The sequence below is a fragment of the Trachemys scripta genome, chromosome 6 (genome assembly GCF_013100865.1).
Source record: "Trachemys scripta elegans isolate TJP31775 chromosome 6, CAS_Tse_1.0, whole genome shotgun sequence".
NCBI classification, from domain to species: domain Eukaryota; kingdom Metazoa; phylum Chordata; order Testudines; family Emydidae; genus Trachemys; species Trachemys scripta.
Genome location: NC_048303.1, coordinates 56289163 through 56311581, shown reverse-complemented (window position 1 = coordinate 56311581; position 22419 = coordinate 56289163). Strand labels below are relative to the sequence as shown.

At 38.4% G+C, this 22419-nt stretch overlaps 1 protein-coding gene across 6 annotated transcripts in view; it reads left to right on the top strand.

Moving 5' to 3' along the window:
* The window catches only part of KIAA0825 (KIAA0825 ortholog), a 406249-nt gene that overhangs the window by 137131 nt on the left and 246699 nt on the right, over positions 1-22419 (top strand). For 5 of the 6 annotated variants that reach the window (XM_034773043.1, XM_034773037.1, XM_034773039.1 and 2 more), the window contains 5 exons: positions 5925-6095; positions 13831-13925; positions 15658-15885; positions 16946-17211; positions 19033-19183. In XM_034773043.1, the coding sequence (XP_034628934.1) occupies positions 5925-6095; positions 13831-13925; positions 15658-15885; positions 16946-17211; positions 19033-19183 (911 nt within the window). The remainder of the gene's footprint in view (positions 1-5924; positions 6096-13830; positions 13926-15657; positions 15886-16945; positions 17212-19032; positions 19184-22419) is intronic. The other variant, XM_034773042.1, reaches the window with a different exon arrangement.

Genomic DNA, 22419 nt, shown 5'->3' with positions numbered 1-22419 from the left:
GCGCTGCACAGTAGAGAGGGAATATTCACTCCAATTCTCTGCCCTCCTGCCCTTCCACCCCCCTTCCCCATCCCTCTTCAGGGACCCTTCTCACAAGCAACTGCTCATACAGGAGGTGCAATTGCTCCTCTCGCTGGGGGCAGTGGAAGAGGTTCCTCAGGAGGTGTGATTGCTGCCATCTTGGACTAACTGCTAATCCTAAAGCATTCAACTCTCTCCAACATCTGCATAGTCATACATCTGGCAGCTAACTCTGCTCATCACCTCTATATGAAGGCGGTGCTGTCTTCCCTGCCCGACAGTGGCTAAGTTTCTCAGAGGATTCTTTCATGTCTTCCCACGTGTTAAAGACCTCAACATTTTTTTTGGCTATAATTTCAGCCAGATGGAGAGGCGACATCCAAGCCCTTATGGTGGGATAATCCAATACAGTATTCCACAAAAACAAAGTGACTCTAAGGGTACATTTACTGTTCAGTTTCATGCTAGCTCTCACTGAGCTAGCCTGCTAAAAATAGGTGTGTAGCTGTGGTAGCATGGGCAGTGGTGAGCAGTGGCATGGGCTAGTCACCCTGAGAACAAACTTGCCTGGACCCTCTGGATATTTACTTGGGGTAGACAGCTCATGCTGCTGCTCACCACTGCCTGTGTTACCACAGATACACTCTTATTTTTAGGCACTAGCTCAAGGAGAGCTAGCACAAATATGTCTACTTGAATGGGAATCACACATACCCCAGCTCCAAGTGTAGATGTAGGCTTAGTCCTCACCCTAATTTCTTATCTAAAGTGGTCTCTGACTTTCTTCTCAACCAGATGATCCATCTACCAATTTCCTTCCTCAAAACTGATATTACTTGTTGGGGAAGCAAAACTTCCCACCTTCAGTGTTGTCAGATCTTTCCTACTTTCTGGACAGAACAAAGGCATTCAAGAGTTCTCCTAGACTGTTTCTGTATTTGTTGACAGGATGAAAGGTCAACCAATATTCACTTCAAAGATGTCAAAATAGGTCTTGGACTGTGTCAAAACATGTTATACAGTAGACCATTTGGATTCACTTGGGCTGGTGAGGACCCATTCCACCAGAGATCAGGTAGCATTTGCAACTTCTCTATGAGGTGTCCAAACTCAGAGATTAAGGGCATGGCTACATTAGAGAGTTTACAGTGGCGCAGCTGATCAGTGCACCTGCGACACTGTAAACTTTCTAATGGAGCTACTCTAAATTAACAGGGGAAAGCTCTGCCATCAGCTTAACTACTGTAGCCTCTGCGAGCAGCTGTAGCCATGTTGGCAGGAGAAGCTCTCCGACCGACATAGCGCTGTCCACACTGGCGCTTATAACTTCTGTTGGTAACATAAATTAGGCCGACATAAACTATGGTGTAGACATAGCCTTATAAAGAAGTTACATAGAGTTCAGTTCACACTTTCACTAAGCAGTACTCCTGAGTTGAGTGCTCCAGACCTGATGCCCACTATGGGAAAGCTGTTCTTCAGTTACTCTACTCCAGGTGTTGAGTTACTGCTTGTGAGTCACCAGAGGTAGAATACATGTGAGCAATCACTTGCCTTCTCCACGTCTACAGAGTCTCTGTAAAGGTGGATTCTGTTTTGGTGAAGGAACTGGAGAGTGATTGCAGCCACCCTACCCTTTATACCCTTAGCTGCGGAGTGGACTTAACAGAGAGTGCAGTTCAAAAAGATTCTGGTCCCACACGTGTAGGATGCATGTGCACCAGAAGTGGAATACATGTGGGCAATACATCTTGAAGAACCACAATTACTATAGGGTAAATAACCATTGTTTCTGGTTCCCTAATCCGCAGCATTCTTCTCCATTCATAGATTATAAAGCCAGAGGGGACCACAGTTATTATTAGTCTCTGGTTCCATGTCTCTATCCTAATACCCCCTTCTATAATATGGAGCAGGAGGCAGCTACATTCTTAGTTTGTGTGAAATAACATTTTCCCTAAGGTACAAGAATACTATCTTTTCCTCTCTGTTTTCTGATAATACTGAAGTGTCCCAATTAATTAAAGCCCCTCTTGCCACCTTGAAATACAGTTATATTAGTGGTTAGGAAATTTACAAACATCTTCTTTCTACAGTTATTGTTTTGTTAAGTACTGTCGCAGAGTCAGAGTGCCTATAGAACATATTTAACCTCTAAACTCAAAGAAAAAATGCTGGTTTTACAGTACAATATGCTATGATCTGAAAAAGTATATATCGCTTCATGTATACACGACAGCTTAGCTTATTTTTTTTAATGTTTTCCTACACCTCTTTAATGGTTTGCAAGAACTTTGAACTCGGTCTTTAAGGTCCAGTTAAAATATATTTTAAATGTTCATTGAGGGGGGAGGGATAGCTCAATGGTTTGATCATTGGCCTGCTAAACTCAGGGTTATGAGTTCAATCCTTGAGGGGGCCATTTAGGGATCTGGGGCAAAATCAGTACTTGGTCCTGCTAGTGAAGGCAGGGGGCTGGACTCAATGACCTTACAAGATCCCTTCCAGTCCTAGGAGATAGGATAGGATATCTCCATTGAAAAAAATGTTCAGAGTTCTCTTCTGAGAGTTTGGGAAGATATTTTGGAGTAACATAATTGTATAGAATGTTTGTAATTGTGTTGGCTTTGAGGAATTTGTTACTTCCTGTTCATTGAAGAGCTGAGGGTCATGTGATATCAGGCACCTGAGGTATTGGCAGGTCCAGATGAAGGGCATAAATCCAGGGCCATAAAAAAGTTGAGACATAGGGCCTTATATAGCTCTGTGCCCAATCTGGCCCCTGCAGTAGCAATGACAGGTGGACCTCTCCCCTCCTCAGTAGACAGGGGCAGCAGTATGAGCAATAGGTCTTGGAGTTAATATCCCATTGAGATGCATGGTACAGTTCTTACTTCTGAGAGCTATTGTTTCTGGCTGTCTGCAGACTCAGACAAACATCAGCGCATTAGTTATACTCAGTTATACATTTTCAAGCAAGGATGAAAAAAAGGAGGGTTTCAGCATGTGTTCTGCTGGAAGCACAGGCCTCTAAGAATGGCAATGCTGTGATGCAAATATTATTACCTGTTATTTTTGGGGTGGGGAGGGAAGGGAGGAAGCAGCAGCACTACTAGCAATAGAAACACAAATATGATATTTCCTTTTATCCAACTCTTAAAAGTATAAGGGTGACTGTTAATGCCAAAACATTTATTCTGAATTTAGGGGAAGTTCAGCTCTGGATATAAAATTCATAGCTCTGTTCTATCGCTATATAAGGGCCCAAAATTGGACCACCAAATCCAAACACTCCCAAACTTTGTCACATTTGGACAGGGCCATCCCTACCCATATGCAAAGTACGAAGCTGCGTAGAGCACCAGGAAATTTGAGGCACCACATTTCCTGATGCCCTGTGCAGCTGCATGCTGCTCCAGCCCCTGCTCCGCCTCTTTCCCATGGCCCCCCTCCCCTGCTCCGCCCCAGCCCTGCCTCTTCCCGCCCCTGCTCCGCCTCAGCCCTGCCTCTTCCCACTCCTCCTCTGCCCCAGCCCTGCCCCCACTCCCCTGAGGACTGCACTCACTGTGGGCTGGGCCTGCACTCACTGTGTGGTAAGTGGAGTGACCCAGCCCCAGCCTGCTCCACTCCCCTGGCTCCCAGCCACACCGCTGGTGAGTGCTGGGGGGCAGTTCACCCCCTGCCCCCCCAAGGCTGGGAACCAGGGGAGCAGAGCGGGCTGGGGCTGGGGGGTGGTTCCCCCCCTGCCCCCACAGAGGCCTGGGGCCAGCGCCCAGCAGAGGCCTGGGGCCCCACACAGCTCCCCCCCTCGGGGGGGCTGCATAGGGCACCAAAATGGCTAGGGATGGCCCTGCATTTGGATTCTCAGCTGAACTCCATGGCTAAGAACCATCTCTGCTTCAAAGGGATCTGCCACTCCTTTTAACTGAGCCTGCTGTGCTCTGATTGGCTGCTTCCCTGCAGCTTTTCTAGGTAGGTCTGGAGGACCTTTGCTGCTCTTTTCCTGGGACAAGGTGTGGTAGGACTGTGAGGCCTCCAGCAGGGGGCTCAAAGGACCTGGTACACCCTATCATGCACAGTTTTATCATTTTTTGAAATGTTACATTCCAAAAGTTTTAAAAATAAAAATATTAAATATTACTTGTTAAAAACTGTGTGATTGAGTAAAACAAAATAAAAACCATCACACAGCCTTCTACAGTCTGGCTCCATGCTCAAGCAGGGTTTCCTGGTTCATGTGACGTGATTATATGTTTCAAGCTTTAGCCATTGAAAATAAAATGTTCAATTTCTGGAAAAAAATAACTGTTGTATGAGTGTAATGCTTGCTGATATTAGTTCACTGACAGTTTCACTTGTTTTCAAAGCCCACATATTTAGGGTTGTGGAGAGTTAGATTGATGTCTCTTTTCACTCAGATGTCATATTCATTAACTGTATTGTGCAAGTAGAGTGTTAAACTGACAAGGTGACTTGCCAAGTGACAGTGTATTGATGTGATGTCCCAAACCATTAATATATGGTAAAGGGGTGTTTCTTGATTTGCTCAATCAATTTTTTGCAACACAATGTTTTTGTCTGCAAAATACTGCTAAGAATGTTTTCTGAATTAAAACTTTTAACTGGAATGTTCCCCCCCCCATCCTAATGGATAGTGAAATCTGGAGTTCAGTAGTTACTTTGTAATATGGCATATGTAAATGAGATATACCAAAGGAATATGAACTCTATTAACAAAAGCTGATTTTTTTGTGTGTGTGATCACATTAATATAGGGACTGAACTTCCTGATTTTTAATTTTAGACAATATTGTCAATCCTAAAAAATGATAACTTCTGAATGATATGTGTAAAATAAATATGTTATAAAGCAAAATTGGCATATATATTCAGGCCTTCTTGTGTGTTTTGCCATAGTTATGCTAAATAGCATTGCCAATAAGAAGCAGCATATACTGTGGAGAAAACAGGAAAAGTTTAAAATATATTATTGTATGTAAGGTAAGAAATTACAAAAATAATTTTAATGTTTGCAAACAATGGTAGGGTTGCATCCATCATATAGAATTTTATTTATAAAAACATTCATCTACAGAATGTGTGCATCTTAGTGAATTTTATTTTAGTTTGGAATCAAACCAGAGAAGGATAAAAAGAAAAAAGCAACCACTACAATCTGCCAAGATGTTTACTGAGTAACAATCTTGTTGTGGGTTATGATCAGCTCAGTGTAGATGGTTCTTGATTATGGTATCTACCATAATCTGATGGATACAGGAGACTTATTATGTTGTATTTGTAATACAATTTCAAATGGTCATAATCAAGATCAAAGAGTAGAATACAATGAAATTTTGGTTGATGAGGCAATTGAAGAAAACTGCCCAAAGATGGAAATAGGAGATTTCTCAGATGTGGCTGGTTTTACATCACTTACTCCTTTTTCTTTCTCTCCCATCCCCTCAGATGTATGGTTTGGAAATGGGACTGGAGATGGGAGGAGCAGAAATGCAACTTGCTTTGGTGATCCTTGCTTGGCAGACTGATCCTGCAAGGGGACTTCTCTGACAGTTGTAATTTAGAGTAGCCTTTAGGTTTGTCCTTTGTTTGTTTCAGCTCCCAGCCTACTCCAGGATTGGAGGAGCAGAAAAGTAGTTTTACACCACCTTTCTTCCCCATTTAATTTGTGCACTGAGCGCATCTCCACTGGATTCAGGGATCTGATCCTTTAAAAAAGGAAGTGACACAGTTCAGACTATGATATTAGATTATCTTGTGTCATGACAAATAATAAGACTGATTTTATACAGTGTATTTTAATAAAATTTAGTTTTATCATAAGCATATTTTACATAATATCTACTAAGAAATAAAATAAATGTTATGACTTTTTATTTGGACAGCTACCCAAGAATGCCTCAGAAAAGGAAGGAACTTCTGCTTAACGTTGTATCAACTCAAATGTCTTTCTCAGCTTATAAAACTCTTTTTGTTTATGGAAGAAAGAGTTGAAGAACTCTCTGCAGAAATTCTGTTGTTGCCCTGTTTCACTGAGAAGAATAAAAATGTTCAAGGTAATGTGTAATTTTCCTCACATACTGTTTTTTCTTTTCAGTTTATGGAAAAGGATCACTTGGTATGAATTCCAAATTAAATTAAATTTGCAGTATTATAAAAATAAATTGCTGTATGTTTGCATTTTTTTTCCAATCCCCCATATCAACAAGTATCTTTCAACGTCTCATTAAATATTTATTTAAAATAATGTAGATGTATATTTAAATTGTAGGAAATTGTGGGAAAGAATTGATACTTGTATGTAAAAGATGTAATTATATTATAATTATTTCTGATATGGAGTGAAATACACTGGTGTTGCCTAATAAACATTTTCTACATATATTCTATATAACAAACTAATAGATGGAGGTTTCCACTGCTGTGAATATTCCTGAGCTTGTTCCATGGAGGCTGCAATTTTTATATTCGGTGGGGAAATCCTTGAACTTCGAACACTAATTTTAGGTCAATGTAGTGTACATTTAAAATAGTTTTAATGTAAATATAGTTGTTTTAATTTGTAGCTTGATCCTGCAAACACTACTGAGTTGTTCCATTGACTTCAGTGGGACATCTCGTAGCAATAAGCACTTTCCCCAGAAGTAAATATTTGCAGAATCAGGTCTTTAATTTGTATTTCCCTTTCCTTATTTTATTACTGGACTATCTCCAGAAATATGAGATGAAGAAAATGTGTAACCCTGCAAGCTAGGAAATGAGATGAAGAAAATCCACTAACTGAGAAATGGTGTGCCTATAATATGTTCCCCTTCCCAGCTTCTTTACCCAATGCACTTAGACCAGGTCACCAATGAGTATATAATCTCAAGAGCTTTAGCTAGGCTGCAAGAAAAGTTTACACTAGAAATGAGGTTAGGCTGCTCAGGGAGTAGGATAGGTAGGTAGAGTCATGTGCTTTGTATCTCTGCACCAAGCTGTGGGCTGGGAAGAAATGTGTTCTGGGAGTATGGTCTAAGAACACTTAAAATGAAGAAGCATGGAAAGAAAGAATAGAGAGGTATACAACTTGTCAATGGAGTAGAGCAGTGGTTCCCAAACTGGGGTTTGTGAAATGTTACAGGGGGTTCTCAGGGAAAAATTCCCTAATGGTGGACAGAGTTGTCTCTAGGAACCCTGGGCAGCATGGGGCCAGCAGCCCGGAGCAGCTGGACTTCCAAGAGCTAAGCAGATCAAAGCAAGCATCTCTATCACACTGAGGAAATTTAAACTTCAAGACTCCTTATAAGTAATGGAAAGGAGGTGGATATTTTTTGCTGTTTTTAAAATTAAATAGGCAGCTAGTATTATTTTTAAAATTATTATGACGAACAAGTTTAAGCTTTGTTGTAACGTGCGTTGTTTGCCTGGACTGCTCAAGACCTGAATGCTTGTGTAGGAGGAACTCTTTGAGTTGGCTTCTTAAATACCTTGGCTTGGTCCACACTAACCCCCCACTCCGAACTAAGATACGCAACTTCAGCTACGTGAATAATGTAGCTGAAGTCGAAGTACCTTAGTTTGAACTTACCACGGGTCCAGACGCGGCAGGCAGGCTCCCCCATCAACTCCGCGTACTCCTCTCGCAGAGCAGAAGTACCGGTGTCGACGGCTAGCACTTCCAGGATCGATCCCAGATGATCGATTGCTTACCGCCGGACCTGGAGGTAAGTATAGACGTACCCCTTCATGCTGTTTCACATCTGAATCTCCTTGATGAAACATAGGGCCTTGTCTTATAACAGGCTTATTCATAGTGATACAAGCTACGAAAGTGAGATCTTGGAAGAGTGGTGCCATTTTCATAATGTAATAAAAATACTGTAATAAATAATAATAATAGTGTGTAATAAGCATGTCATAAAAACAATTTTAATATTTCCAAGATCACTGCTTTTATAACTTATACTCAGGTAAAGGAGAAAATCCCTGGAAATATTCATTTTTAGGAGGGGGTTCGCAAGACTTGACATTTTAGTGAAAGGGGTTCACATGTTAAAGTTTGGGAACCACTGGAGTAGAGCATGCATTCTTAACCTGAATCTGCTGGACACTATGTCAGTAAAATAAAGAAATAGAAATCATTTTGTGTTAAAACAACACTAAATTAACCTAAAAGTATTTTTAGATGATATATTGAAGCTCATTTAAAATTGGTATTCAAAGCCTTCTGTTTTTCCTATTGATTTCAATGTGGAATGAGTTTCTTCCTCACTCTGTCTATCATACTTTCTCCCTGTTAGCAGGAAATTGTATGCCTTACTTAACTACATTAATTGTGAGTAGTGTTGTTTCTGTTCTCTTGGATACAAGTGTAATTACTCTAAGAAACTCTGAAAACAGGAAAACAACATGATTGTGTTTAACAAAATATATTTTGTACAGAAACACCTTTTGTCTAGTTATTTAGAGTAATATATATTTTGAAAGAAGGAATGTTAACAAGGAAATGTTCTGTTTTCCATGAGGCATATTTAGGCCCTGACCCTGCAAACACTTACACATAACCTTCACTTTACATAAAACTGTTGGTGCTGAATGGTTTGAGCTTTTCTTTTCCTGAATTTTTCTACTCATTTATAATGACTGTCTCTATACTCGTATTGTCTCCTAAGTGGTGGCCCTAGCTTCCATATCTGAACAGGTGAGTGTCATTAGATCAGCTGCAGTGGCAGCATTCTGGGATGGAAGGCTCCCATGGTTCCAAAGGAAGTACAAAATTTTGGTCACCATTTAACAAATGTGATGATATATTTAATACAGATTAGGGCAGTGTGCCTAGCTAACACCTTCATTTTCAGACTTGCTATTCTGATTAAGGTGATCTGGATTTATTCAGAAAACCATTCTGAAGTACATCAATTACTAAGAAGAAATATGAAGTGCAGGCATGGCCAGAGAAATAAGAAAACAGTGTTTGAGAAGTAAAATATTAGTTGGCATTATCTTCACTTCATATTACTAGAAATCTCGGTTGTAGTGGCTACCTGAAAGATAATCTGATGTGGAAGAATGAGAACTATGTTTACAGTTGTTCCAGCTTTCTGTCAAGAATCCAGAAGGGAAATAAGATCTTCTCTGTCAATGTCCTATATTATCCTGATTAAGCTTGATAACTGTCTCACTGATAGTCTTGATTAGAAGAGGCCCTTATTAGCCTTGTACTTAAGTCATAAAAGGAAGTAACTGAATAATTTTTGGCTGTTGGAATAACAAGTTTAGTTGTTCTTAGTTCAGAATATCATGTGGGGACTTCAGATTTGATATTTAGAACATTTGTAAAGTTCCATCAGAAATAAAGTAGTTCTTTGGACAGTTCCTCATTTATTTATTTATTTATTTATTTATTTATTGCCAGAGGTGGTATCTGAGTTTTATCTAAACCAGGAGGATTCTTGGCCCTCATTTTTCCCTAGACCCAGCGATGACAAAGAGCAATGGCTGCATAAATTGGATATAAGAAGAACACTTAGGGTTTATCTCAGAAGAATCAAAGATTTCAGATCTTCTGACAGATTGTTTGTACTCTTAGGGGGTCTTAAGAGGGGTCAAATGGCTTCTAAGAGTTCCTTAGCTAGATGGTTAAGGGATTGTATTAGGGAGGCGTATGTAGTTAAGGGTAAAGAGGCTCCCAGGGTTTGTAAAGCTCATTACACTAGTACTATAGCTGCTTCTTGGGCGGAGAGGTCGAAGGCTTCCACATTGGAAATTTGCAAGGTGGCCACCTGGGCTTCTCTTCATACTTTTTCATAGCATTATTGCTTGGATGTAGTCTCTTCCACAGATTCTGCTTTTGGTAGGAGGTTGCTTGTGAACCAAAAAAAGAACAGTGAAGAAAAGAAAGACATGTAGTTCACACTTCTAGCTGCCAACAAGACAAGATTCTTTGCAGAGTGAACAATGGAAACCTTAGAAGATCAACTTAGGCGATTGAAAATAGAAGTTACATGGAAGTACTGCCCACCAGTACTCGCTTATGGTAACCCCATGGCAGACAATAGCACCAAGGGACACACTGAACCAAAGTGAACTCTGTAGGGAGGTGGCTGTAGCAATTGTACTGAGGTGATCTGGACAATTCTGTGACTTCAGTTTGAGAATTCTGTGTCTGGAATTCTCTGGAATGTATTCAATAGGTTAAATCCCCCAAATTGTTTCACATAGATGAACAAAAATAATCTCTGTATTACATTCTCTATTATAATTTATTTTCAGTATGCTTTTTAAATTCTTCATAGGTTTATTTCTTGACTACTTTATTTTCAAACATTGCAAAAGCAGGTATTCCTCACTGAGGACTACATACATACCATGTTTTAAGCTTAAATCCAAAGTATACTTCAATTATCCAACCACAAATAAGGTATCTGAAAAATGATTTAACTGATATAAATACTTCATTCGTGCACCACCAACTCAACAATATATAGAATTTGCTTTTATAATTGCTAAAACAATATACTTCCGAGAGGCGAATAAGCATGAGGAATTTCTGTCAAAAAGCATTTTTGGGGGGGAAAGTCATAAACCTCTAAAAATAGAATGTGAAAGCACTTTGACCACCAAATTGTAGTGTATCACCAGGGCAAGTCTACATTTCTTATCCTTTTGGGAAAAAGGTAGGTTTGGCCATCAGGGCTCTCTAGCAGGGAGTGGATATAATTAACCCTTTCCTTGTTGGTCTTTCACCATACCTGCTCTCATCTATTTACATTCCATTGAAATCACTGGAATGTTCAGACATACCTAGTACATTCAGCATCACAGGTTCTATTTGAAGGAACCTGGAACATTCAGTAGCAGTCAGGGTTAAGTGTGAGATCCTTATTTAGAATAAAGAATACACTGACAAATTGCATTTTCCTTCCATCTTTAAGATGCGTTTTCTCTCTTTCCTCTGGCTTTTCAGAAGCCTCTTGTTGAGACTTTTAAAAATCAAAAACATCTAACACATCTTTCATCTTTCTCTCACCCTTTTTCCATTCTAGTGAGAAAGGTGAACTTTGGACAGATCTGATAATGAGTGCCAAGAAAAGCTTTTTCCAGTGGAGCTCTTTGAAACACCCTGGGCAAAGCTGTCAAGCCCTTAGGTTTACAAGCGTTGCCTCAGGGGACCAAAAAGATTTGCAAAGGTCTTCCTTTCACAGCTTAAGAAGAAGAAATTTTTTACTTTACATCCATTTCTAGAAAGCATAATAAAAGGAAAATAGGATCAAATTTTCAAGGTGCATCATCTTAATAGACAGTGTTTGAAGTTGTACAGACTTCAGCAAGACAAATATGATCTTTGCTTTGGTCCCAAAGGTAGATGCAGTTATAGCTTCTGTAGTAAATATTTTTTTTTTCCAAAGGAGCAAACTGACGGGATGATGGAATTTACACTTAGAAAGACATATGAGTTTTACTTTGAGATGCATATTTCCTCTGTTTGGTATGTGAGAACAAATTAGAAGTTCATGATGGAGCACAGAACCTAGGAGGACTTCAAATCTATTATTACTAAAATATTTTTAGTTTTTCTTTTTATTATTGATGTTTCTATTGATATTCTTCATTTTCTTCAGAATCTATTATCTCTAGTGGAGTTAAAATAAAAATCCTGGCTGAGTCCATATCAAATAGATGGGCAATCTAACCTGCAGGTAACTTTGGTTGTAGTATTATTTACCTTACTAACAATTATTTTTGAGATGTTGAAAGGATCTGTGTTAGGTCCAGTCTTCAGTAATGACCTAGACAAGGGAGAACACCGAAATTGTCTGGGGTTGGTGGAGGGGGGCACTTGGGTCTGGAGAAGGTTTATGCTGTGCTAGAATCTGGTCTTGGAGGGAGAAGTTTGATAGTGAGTGGTGTGTAATTTGCACAGGAGTTTTTACTGAGATATGTCAGCAGTTCTGGAATATATATGCAAACATATCAGGTTACAAGCAACTGGTCATATCTGCACAGCTCTGCTGTAGCCTAACGGGGCAGATTCTTAACTAGTGTAAATTATCATGGCTCCTCTGACAATTTATACTAGTTGAGGATCTATTTCAAAATGTTATGTTCGCTTCTGGTCAGTTCACTGAAAATATTAACAAGGTGGAGGGTGTTCTCAGAAGGACAGTGTAAATGGAGGCTAGTCATTTGACTTTTTGATAAAAGATTAAGAGTGAATTATATATTGCTTACTTGAGTAGTGACAATAAGAGACTGTAAGTCTTCTGACATTGAAAGGTTGTGAATGCTACAAGCAGATGAATATCTAACGTAGTAAGAGAAAGTATAAATTTTCTTTCTCAGTGTCAGCTCATTATTCCTAGGTAGATTGGATATCAGGAGAAACTTCCTGAGAGCAAATTCTTAAAAATAAGGAACAATCTCCCAAAGGAAGCATTAGAAGCTCCATCACATAGTGCATTTAAAAATAGGCAGAATTAAATGTATAGCAGAAAACTACTTGCAGTAGGAAGGCGGTGAAGTAGGTGACCTGATTAGTATTGTCCATCTTTATATTCTGCCATTTTATTTTTCATATTTCTAAAAATAAAAATTATTTTTCCCTGGAACTAGTTTCATTAACATAACTCAAAACAGGACGTGAGGAAGTCATTCCAAGCCATGGAACATTGTTTAAGAGCATAAGCAAAATACCTTCCTTCAAAGGATGCGCTATCTCTATCTAAGGAGAAGGGAAAATCCATGTTAGACAAATGAGATCCTAAGGATCTCAAAGAATTAGATGTTTTCTTCAACAGAAAAGCTTTCCCAAACTTTGAGCATACATATTGCCAATGCCTTCAAGCTGCAGAAGACCTTTTAATATATGCTCTTAACAATATTCTTTAGCTATGCTTGATAGCATTCTATCATTTAGTGCTCCTTGTTCCTTGTCTTTAATTTCACATAAGACATAGTAAATTAGTAATACCTGCACCAGTGTTGTATGTAAACTGTATATTAGGAAAGGGAAGGATGTTTAAATTATTAATTACATTGCCTTTATTTACTTGTTGAGCGCTGGTGGTATGTTTAGTGCTGCTCAGAACATAGAATAGACATGGCCTCTGTCCTGTAAATCTAAGGGCCAGATAGCACAAACACACATGCAAATAACTGCATGGGGCAATTCATGTGTGTAAGTGTTTGCAGGACCGGGCCCTCAGTTTTTACCCTCTGTCCCAGTTATTGGTTTACTCCAGATTAAATCAGTGGAAAAATTCCCATTGAGATCAATGGTATGTGACTGGGCCATATATGTTGGGCTTTGCTAATGAGGTATTAGTTCTAAAGACGTCTGTACTTACTCTGATTGTTATTTTGGATATAATAATTAGCTGCCATTTGATTCTTAGTGTGTCGGAATTTTTAAAACGCTAAAATGTTTAAAATATACAGTGCCACATAATTTATTTAATTTACTGAACAAAGAATAGAAATTAATTTTTACACAGCTGCTCTAAAGTTATCTATTCTCGCTAGAAACAGGTGACTGCACAATCAGTATAAAAATGAATTAATGACAAAAGGAACTATATTTTATACATTATACATATGTGTAAAATATGAATACAATGGGATGTGGATTTCATAAGGTTATATAAAAGGAGCTGTGTATAACCTGAATTTGACTTTATCGCAACATTAGTATTCTACTACATCTTGTTGAATTTTTTTATTCTACATATTGATATATCAGAAGGTGTTGTAGGCTGCAGATTTTTCTACAGAATTAATCTTACCTTTGATCCCCTTTATCATACTGTGCAGGAGTTCTGAAGAAAGCTGGTGGGGAGCTTTTAATAGGGGAAACTAGAGCAAATGAAACCAGTGTGCTTCCTGAACAGTTACTTCAGGTAAAAGAGGTGAGTATGAAAAGAGACTTGCACTTTATAAGGATTTTTTTCTTTTTCTTTTTCTCTCTGTCACCAATATAGATTCTGTTGGCATACTCATTATAAACACCTGTTTCCAGAAGTTAATTGTTTGAATATTATAATTAATTTTAAACTGCAGAATCTCAGCTCAGGATGAAAAAAATCCTATACAAAATTTGTATGTAAAGAGACAAAGGGGATAATCTTTTTTTATTTTTATTTTTTTGGTACACATTATACTGTAACAAAGTTAACATCAGAAGAACACAATGCCACAGTTACAAAGAGGAAAACCAAAACCGTGCACAAACATAAAAGTCTTTATTTAATATTCCATGTGTTCTTGAATATACCATAGGCTGACAAAATGTACTGAAATCTTAGTAGCTGATCATGCAGATGCTTACTGCTAGGGTTTGTGTTAGTTTCTTTACTAGGCATTTAGTGCTGTAATCCTTGCAGAAAGCATATGCAGTATTGTGGCTTGGTCTGTCCTCCATTCACCAATTAAATGTTGGAGTTGAGTTTAGGGAACTTAAGAGGTTTAAAAGACATGCCAAGTCCTTCATTGCCCAGTAGTGGAATTTTATTAATCAGTCCCAAATTTTAGGCCTCAAACAGCTTGTTTAAATACACTTTGGATCTGTTTGTGGGACTTATGTTTGAATTTTATCTTTATAGAAAGTATTTTGATCCAGATGAGCTATACCTAGCACAGGACTCAAAGACAATGTGGAGAAAGTGGTATTATGCTGGCTTTGTACTCCCCAAATTGTGGGGTGGGCTCTGGGATCAATTAAGTCCCTGACACAAGTTAGAGCAATGTAAGCGCTTTTCCATTTCTGGCTGGTTATAATGCCTAACTTCTTAGCGTACACGCACAATAGGCTATTGCAGCAGCTAGGGTTGTTAGAGTCCTGTCTCCTCCCCTCTCCTACCATACCGCTTATGTCAGAGGCTGGTTAGGTTAGGCCCTGAAATATTCCCCTTAAACTAGAGACATTATCAGTTGGCCACCATTGTCCAGCTTTAAGATGGCTTTACACCATCAGAGCAGTGCAAAGCAGAATTAGTGTGAACCAGGGGGTGGTACATGACATTCCTCAGATCCACCTCAGAGGTTTCTAATTTTTTGGCCAGGTTTGTGAACGACCTAGACTAGTTTAAACTGTGACCAAGTGCAGCACTAAAGAGGGAAATTCTAGCATTGGTATGCCAAAACTGGTTTCTCTAAACCGTTTACCATTCACATTATTGGTTTGCTGGTTTTGAGTTATAAGCATGCTAAGGAAGTAAGAGAGAATATTACATGGTGTTTGTAATATAAACTATAAAAACGGCTATAAAATGTAATTGACTTTATTAAATATATTGAATTTAAAGGTTGCTTTATGTGGTAAGTAAAGTGCAGCCTGCTGCTCAAATAAAGATAGTTTTATTGAAATAGATTTTTATAAATGACATTTTGATATTTTTATTAACTCCAATGGCAATTTAGATGAAACATTACTATATGTATTAATCTGTGTTAATACATATGCCTTTTAATGTTAGTTCATTGTTTGTGAATTGTATTTTCCGAGTTATGTGAATGGCTTACACAGTATGACAGAGTATCTCTACGTAACTTGTATACTGGTAGTCATATAAGATTGGAACCATAACAACAGTAATGCTCATTGCTGAGTTTGGATTTATGTCAGATACATTTATATTTCAGACAACTTTATTGGATTTTAGTTGGAGGAATGCATTTAAAGACCTGTCTTCTTCTGTGGCGCACTGTATAACAATAGCAATTGAAGATTTTTCAACTAAAATTCTTCAGCTTGAGCAGAAAGAACAGGCTTCAGCTGCAATCTATACAATGAGCCTAGTAAACATCCAGCAAATGAAAGAGTCCTGGGAAACAGTCCACGAGGCGGAACAACCAAAACGAATAGCAAAGGCAGGTATCCAAAGATCTGAAGTTTGCAGGGAGACAGAATGCCAAGGTTTTTTGCCGTCCAAGCTTTGAAGTGCTTACAGTGCCATTAATATTCCAAGTTGTATGTAAATGGAGTTAAAAAGAAAGTGAAAGGCATTACAATACAATGCCAAACATTGTGTTATACTTTAACATATAGTCTGTACTAAACAAAATGAACTTTTTAATTTTGCCCCTATTATTTTTTTTGCATCAAAAGGATTCAAAACCATTCCAATTAGTGTCTGTGGCTTTACATCCCAATTTGATGATGATATGCTTGCAAAATTTGAAGCATTGCTATAAAAGGATTTCCTGTATTTATTTCCTTAGGCATGCCATTTAATTAATCAACATAACCGATATTATGGCCAAATTGGAGTTCTTTGGTTTGGCTAAAAGGTCAGATATATTGATTAATTAAATGGTTAGTCTAAGGATATATAATATATGAAAGCTTTTTAATGTTGTAATTTTTGCAAGTGTTTTACCTATTTAGGATGGAAAGCAATTGATACTAAGCAGAATTATAAAATGTTTAGTTAAAGGAGTGTACAGGCTTTTAGTAAGATGGCTTTATTGAGAACAATACATACACTTACTAGAAGATGACAATGTCCAACCTATAACTAGCAGCAAGAAATTGATTAAAACATTGCTTTTGAAAATGATATAATAGTTTAGAGAATTATCCCTGTTTGGAAGGAATTAGTCTTATCTTCTGAACGCCATTAAATATATATGATGAGAGGGCATGAGCAAAATTAGGGCATTATCTCATATAAGGTTAAATCCTTAAATATTTTTTAGCCTGTACTGTGCCGGTATACAGCACAAAGATTGTGAAGTTATATTTGATGTATTCACATTATTATAAATAAATGTTTTGCCTTCTATACCAGAGATTGAAATTTTTATAAGGCTGATTCAATATATTTGTGTTGTGCCAATTTCATTATTCAAGAATTTGGCCCTGGCATACATAAATTACACAGAGCTGTCAGAGTACAGATAACTTGATGCCACATTTATTTCTCCCTAGTTTTGTTCTGACATCATGGAAGAACTTGACACAGTGCTTCCACTGGCTCTGGCATGCAGAGATGATTCTCTTCAGGAAATTAGAGCAAACTTTGTGGAGGCGTGCTGCAAAGTAGCAACAGCTGTCCTGGAAAGGTTGGAGGAGAGAAGCAAAGAAGTGCCCTCCAAGGCTCCACTGCAAAACTTGTATGCTGTTCTCTCCACAGCAGTACATGTCTTTCAGCATTTTATGATGTATGATAATTTAATGAGAGAGACCAGCAAGAAGTGAGTCCTTTAAATATGTTTTAGTTCAAATATAGATAATATGGAACGTTGATTCCATTTCAGTGATATAATGTATAATCTATAATACTTGTAAATATACCCAAAATATTTCCTATAATTAAAGTACCATTTGCACTGGTTTTTAGGAAAGATCAGACATATTGATAACTTGAAGTAGTTATTACAAACATTGATTTTTATCTTCAAGGTTTGAATTGGCAAGGCAATGCAAATTCTTTACTCATTAATCTTGAGCAAATACTCTTATATTATGGCTGTCTACACTATATTATGGTATGGATGAATGGAGGACTTCCATTTCATTTTTGTCTGCAGCAGCAGCTTAATTTTCATAAAAACAATGTTAAAAATGTAATCTTTGACAACATGAAGATATGTTCCTGCACGTTAGTGTCATGAAGATTGTGTTGAGCACCACGAGCATATGTATCCAATAAACTTTTACAAGAGGGTAATTTATTAATTAAATAAGTCTTAGATGGATGCTAAATAAAATTAGAGGTAGGTCAAAGAAGGGGTTTTGGGATCCAGAGTAGGGTTGGGTAAGGGTTCAGGTAGAGGTTGAATTAGAGCTAATGCTTGGACCTGATGGCCCTGAAACCATCTAAATGGTTCTTAGGAGATTTTGGCTCAGAACAGTAGCAATCTCTTGATCTGCTCATCCTGTGTGATTCTGGTCATGTCTGAATTGGAACTGGAAAACAGGCTCCTTGTGGATTTCAGTATGACCTAGAGTCAAAATAAGATGCTGGTTCAAATCCTGGGATCTAAATCTGAATGCAGACCCAAGCAGAAACTTAAAGGGGTTTGGATTCAAGGTTCCAGTTTTGACCATCTCTAGTAAAAAATATTATGATTTTGATTTCTAATTAAAAATATATTGTATGCTATGATTCACATCTACATTTAAAAACAGAGTCCTGATTCTCAGTTTCTATTATCTCCAAGTTGCTCTGCCTGAATGGGGCAAAGGGGACATAAGCTGGAGCTACTGACCAGTTGAGAATTCCTGTGGTGAAAGAAGAGAATTGATGCACTGGTGTAAAACGGTGGAACTGGTTCCCAGGCCAGGCTCCCCTCCATGCTTCCATGGGGGCATGTCAAGGATGGCTGTGCATGATAGGATGAGGAGGGGGTGGATTGGCACTGTGCTCCCCTCAGGCAGGTGTAAGCAGAGCACTGAGGGACCATACCCAGTTGTTGTAACTTAGTGCGGTCTAGGGTTGGGGCTAGGGCAGCATCAGAATCAGAGAACCATTATTGGATCCCTAATGCTTTCCCCTCTTTTGCAAGGAGTGTATCTTGGTGCATGACAGAATCTGCCCCCAAATATTGCCCAAATAATTCTATTTGTGCGCATTTCAAAACAGTTTGTGATCATTCATATATGTGCAGTTACGCTTTTTATAAGTCCGTGGGACTCATGTTCATATGCTAGCTTTATAAAAGTTACTGCTGAAAAGTGCATAGTGTCTTCCAACAATATTGACAATTGAATGACAAAATAACATTCTCGTTTGTAATAATAGAGAAGAATACTTTTACTTCTGAATGATGTATTGATAATGCAGTTTGTCTGAAGCAGAAATACATATTTGTAGAACAGCAGATGTACATTTTCAAAGAGCTTGCAAAACAAAGACCAGATTTTTTGAAAGTGAATGTGGGCTCAGACTTCAAGCCCAAGAGGAAATGAATGATTGATAACTAATAATCAAAACCATTTGTAGTACTGTGGATTGTTACCTCCTACTGCACAGGCCTTAAATCTTTGCCTCTTTGATCATTCCCTCTGAACAGGCCCCTGTTCCTAGTGCCTGTCCAGGGATATCAGGAATTCATCAATGTTCTCCAGTTTCAAGTTACCAACTACTGCGTCAGAGTTTGTGCTACAAATATTTTACAGGATGCTGAGAGCCACCACTGGGATGACTACAAAGCTTTTTATGAGGTGTGAGGTTAAGTTTACTTTCCCCTCCTTTTACATAAATGTGTTTTACTGCTTATCTGCTCTCTGACTAATTAGAAACATAAGATCTGTACTACTTGTGCACAAGGGCTGTTGGGATATGTTTTTAAAATAGCTCTGTTACTGTATGTAAATATCTTCTTAGGAATGATCTAGTAAAATATAGTTAAAAGACTTAAGATTAATCAGTGAGGTAATTAAATAAGGGTTCTCATGCTGTTTGCCTAGTAAAATACTGTTTCTTAGGATTGGCTGAAAATAGATAGTTTCCCCTATATGGGGAAAAGGAGAGAAGGTTAATATATTGACGCCTATATAGTATGAGGTCTGGTCTATACTACCCGCCTGAATCGGCGGGTAGAAATCGACCTCTCGGGGATCGATTTATGGGACGCGACAATCGATCCCCGAATCGGCGCTCTAACTCCACCAGCGGAGGTGGTAGTAAGCGCCACCGACAAAAAGCCGCAGAAGTCGATTTTGCCGCCGTCCTCACAACGGGGTAAGTCGGCTGCAATACGTCGAATTCAGCTATGCTATTCACGTAGCTGAATTTGCGTATCTTAAATCGACTCCCCGCTGTAGTGTAGATGTACCCTAAGACTCAAAGAAATAACTGTACCAGAATAATGTAAATTTTTTCTCGCATGAAATGCTCCCTGTGATGATTGTAAGACTTGTATGTTTTTTCTCTTTCCCTCCCAATACATATGCATATTATAAGTATTTTTCTTATTTAATATATTTCTCTTTTGTCATTCTTTCAAATTTTGCTCCTCTACTGTGGGTTTGGTAGGTGGCTCAGATAGCACAAGTGACCAGTATCCTTGTCCACAGAATCCAGCCATATGTTTCTAACCTGCATATTCAATAACCTGCATATTGTGATTTTGTCTGAATTTTGGAATCCCAAGTCTACTCTTAAACTCGAGTTTAATTATTTTAGTGCAAGAAAATCAAGGGCCAATTAATAAAACATACAGTTGAATATATTGATTCTTTCCCACTTCCAGTGAACTATTCCATTGATTATAGACTACATATTGCGTGAAATCCCTTGAATGTGATTTCTGGGTCACGTAAAATGTTTGTAATTTCATTTTCAATAATAATTGGGATCTACAGCAACCATGGCCCTGTCCTTGCTTGTTACAATTGCCATATATGAGAACTAGGCTTCTGAGTATGACTCTACCATCTCCCAGGCCTCCTATAGTGGAGCAGAATTTCCTTTGTATCTGATACTTACATTCTGGAAGCCAGTTACGAAGAGCCATTGTGTTATACCTTCTCTTTCAACGGTGAGGATCTGGAGAGTTCAATAGATTAAATGTTACTTTCCATGGCTGGTGCTATTAAAGGATCTCTGTCTCTCAGAACAGAGTAAAAAAGAAACTGATTTTATTTTTCTTAAATATTGTCTGGATGGTTCAGGAAGTTGCCAGTAGTATGGAGCCCAGTACCTCTTGGTCACTGACTGGGATCTGGTCTGCACTGGTAACAGTCTACACTTATCACATGACTGTGGCCAGTTTTCAGTGGCCTCATTCCAGCAACTAGCAAACAGTTGTCCACCTCACAAAAACCACCATCATAATTGACACAAATTGTTAGCAATCCCAGCAAAGACAGCAAGGACTGACTGAATAATCCTCGCTCCTTTGGTCAGGATTGAGGCACATAGGGAGGTAGTTTGAAGAAAGCTTGTATCTCTTCAGTCTTCAGGACAATTGATCTGGCACCATTTGTAAGTCCTCAGTTAAAATTCACAAAAAGCAGAACCACTCTCTCCCACCAAACTAAGGGACAGAGTGTATCTCTGCTTTATGGATGTATGCATCAGAAGGGGAGCATATAAGGAAGGAACCTTCCCCTCCTCACTGTTATGCAGCCTGTGTAAGGACCAGGCGGAACACCAGCCCTTACACATTCGAGATCCCAGGGGCTGTTCCCTACCTATTCCAAGGAATGCGTGGCATTCAAATAATGGCAGGAGGAATGGGGCTTTGCCCCGCCTCTTTTCCCACCACCGGCCCCACTCACCATGTGCTGAGAAGCAGAACTGGCTGACCCCTCTTGTTCAAAATAATAAATTGCACACCACAAAAGAAAATGGGACTATATATACAGACAAAGGCATTCTCAACATGAGTAAGATTGTCAGACTGTGGCACTCTGTGATTACATGTAGCGACATTTTCTATAGACTTATTATTATTTGTACAATGGTAACCTCCAAAGACCCCAACTAAATTTGGGAGTCCATGGCTATTTATACTCTCTAAAATAAAGTGATATTGCTTTTCTACACAGTGAAGGTAAAAATAGCTCAATTTACAAATGTTTTTGCATTGGGACACCTGACTGCATTCTCTCTTCACACACTCTCTATACCTCTCTGGTAATCCAACTGATTTTGAAAACAGTGGTGTGTTTGATCAAGAGAAAAGCAGGCAATCCCATATTAACTGTAGGCTAAGAGCTCTATTCTATTCATATGGACATATAGTTTGTAAAAGTTCAGTAATGATTTTACAAGATATGGATCAATATGTTCTCATGTACGTGAGATCTGAACTGAACCCTAAGTACATTATTATCATAAAGCACTTACATTCTAAGCTGTCAGGGTGTGAACCTCTTAGGGTGCAGTATCTCACTGGTGGAGTACATTGAACACCCGCTGTGCCACCAGGCCAGCTCTCCAGATTACATTTTAAAATCAAACTTTTAGTATAGCAGACATCTGCTGCAATTTTAGGAACTTATGTTTTCTAATAGTCTAAGAATAAAAAATTGTCTGTTCAAAGATAATATTGAGTGGCTTATGTAATAAAGCCCCGCTGCTTGTTTCCTGATATATAATCTAAATAAAAGCTCACATCTGTTTACATTGTACAAAGTCTTCAAAAATAGCAGATGTTTACCAGTAGAATACTGTAGAAATGGCAACAAACAGAAAAACAGGTCAGCAAAAGGGAATGGATTTCATATACATTTTTAATCAAAACACTATTGCTTCTGTTTTAGAGGCACAATGTTAGAAAAGATACATTATTAAATTTACCACTTTAAGATTATATATAGTGAACAAAAATATTATATAATAATAAGTGTAATAGTATAAACTTATGTTAAGATAAGAGTTTGTAGGCTCCCAGAGAATTTCCAAGACTCTCAGGCATCCAGATACTTAATAAAACATTATAAATGCTGTA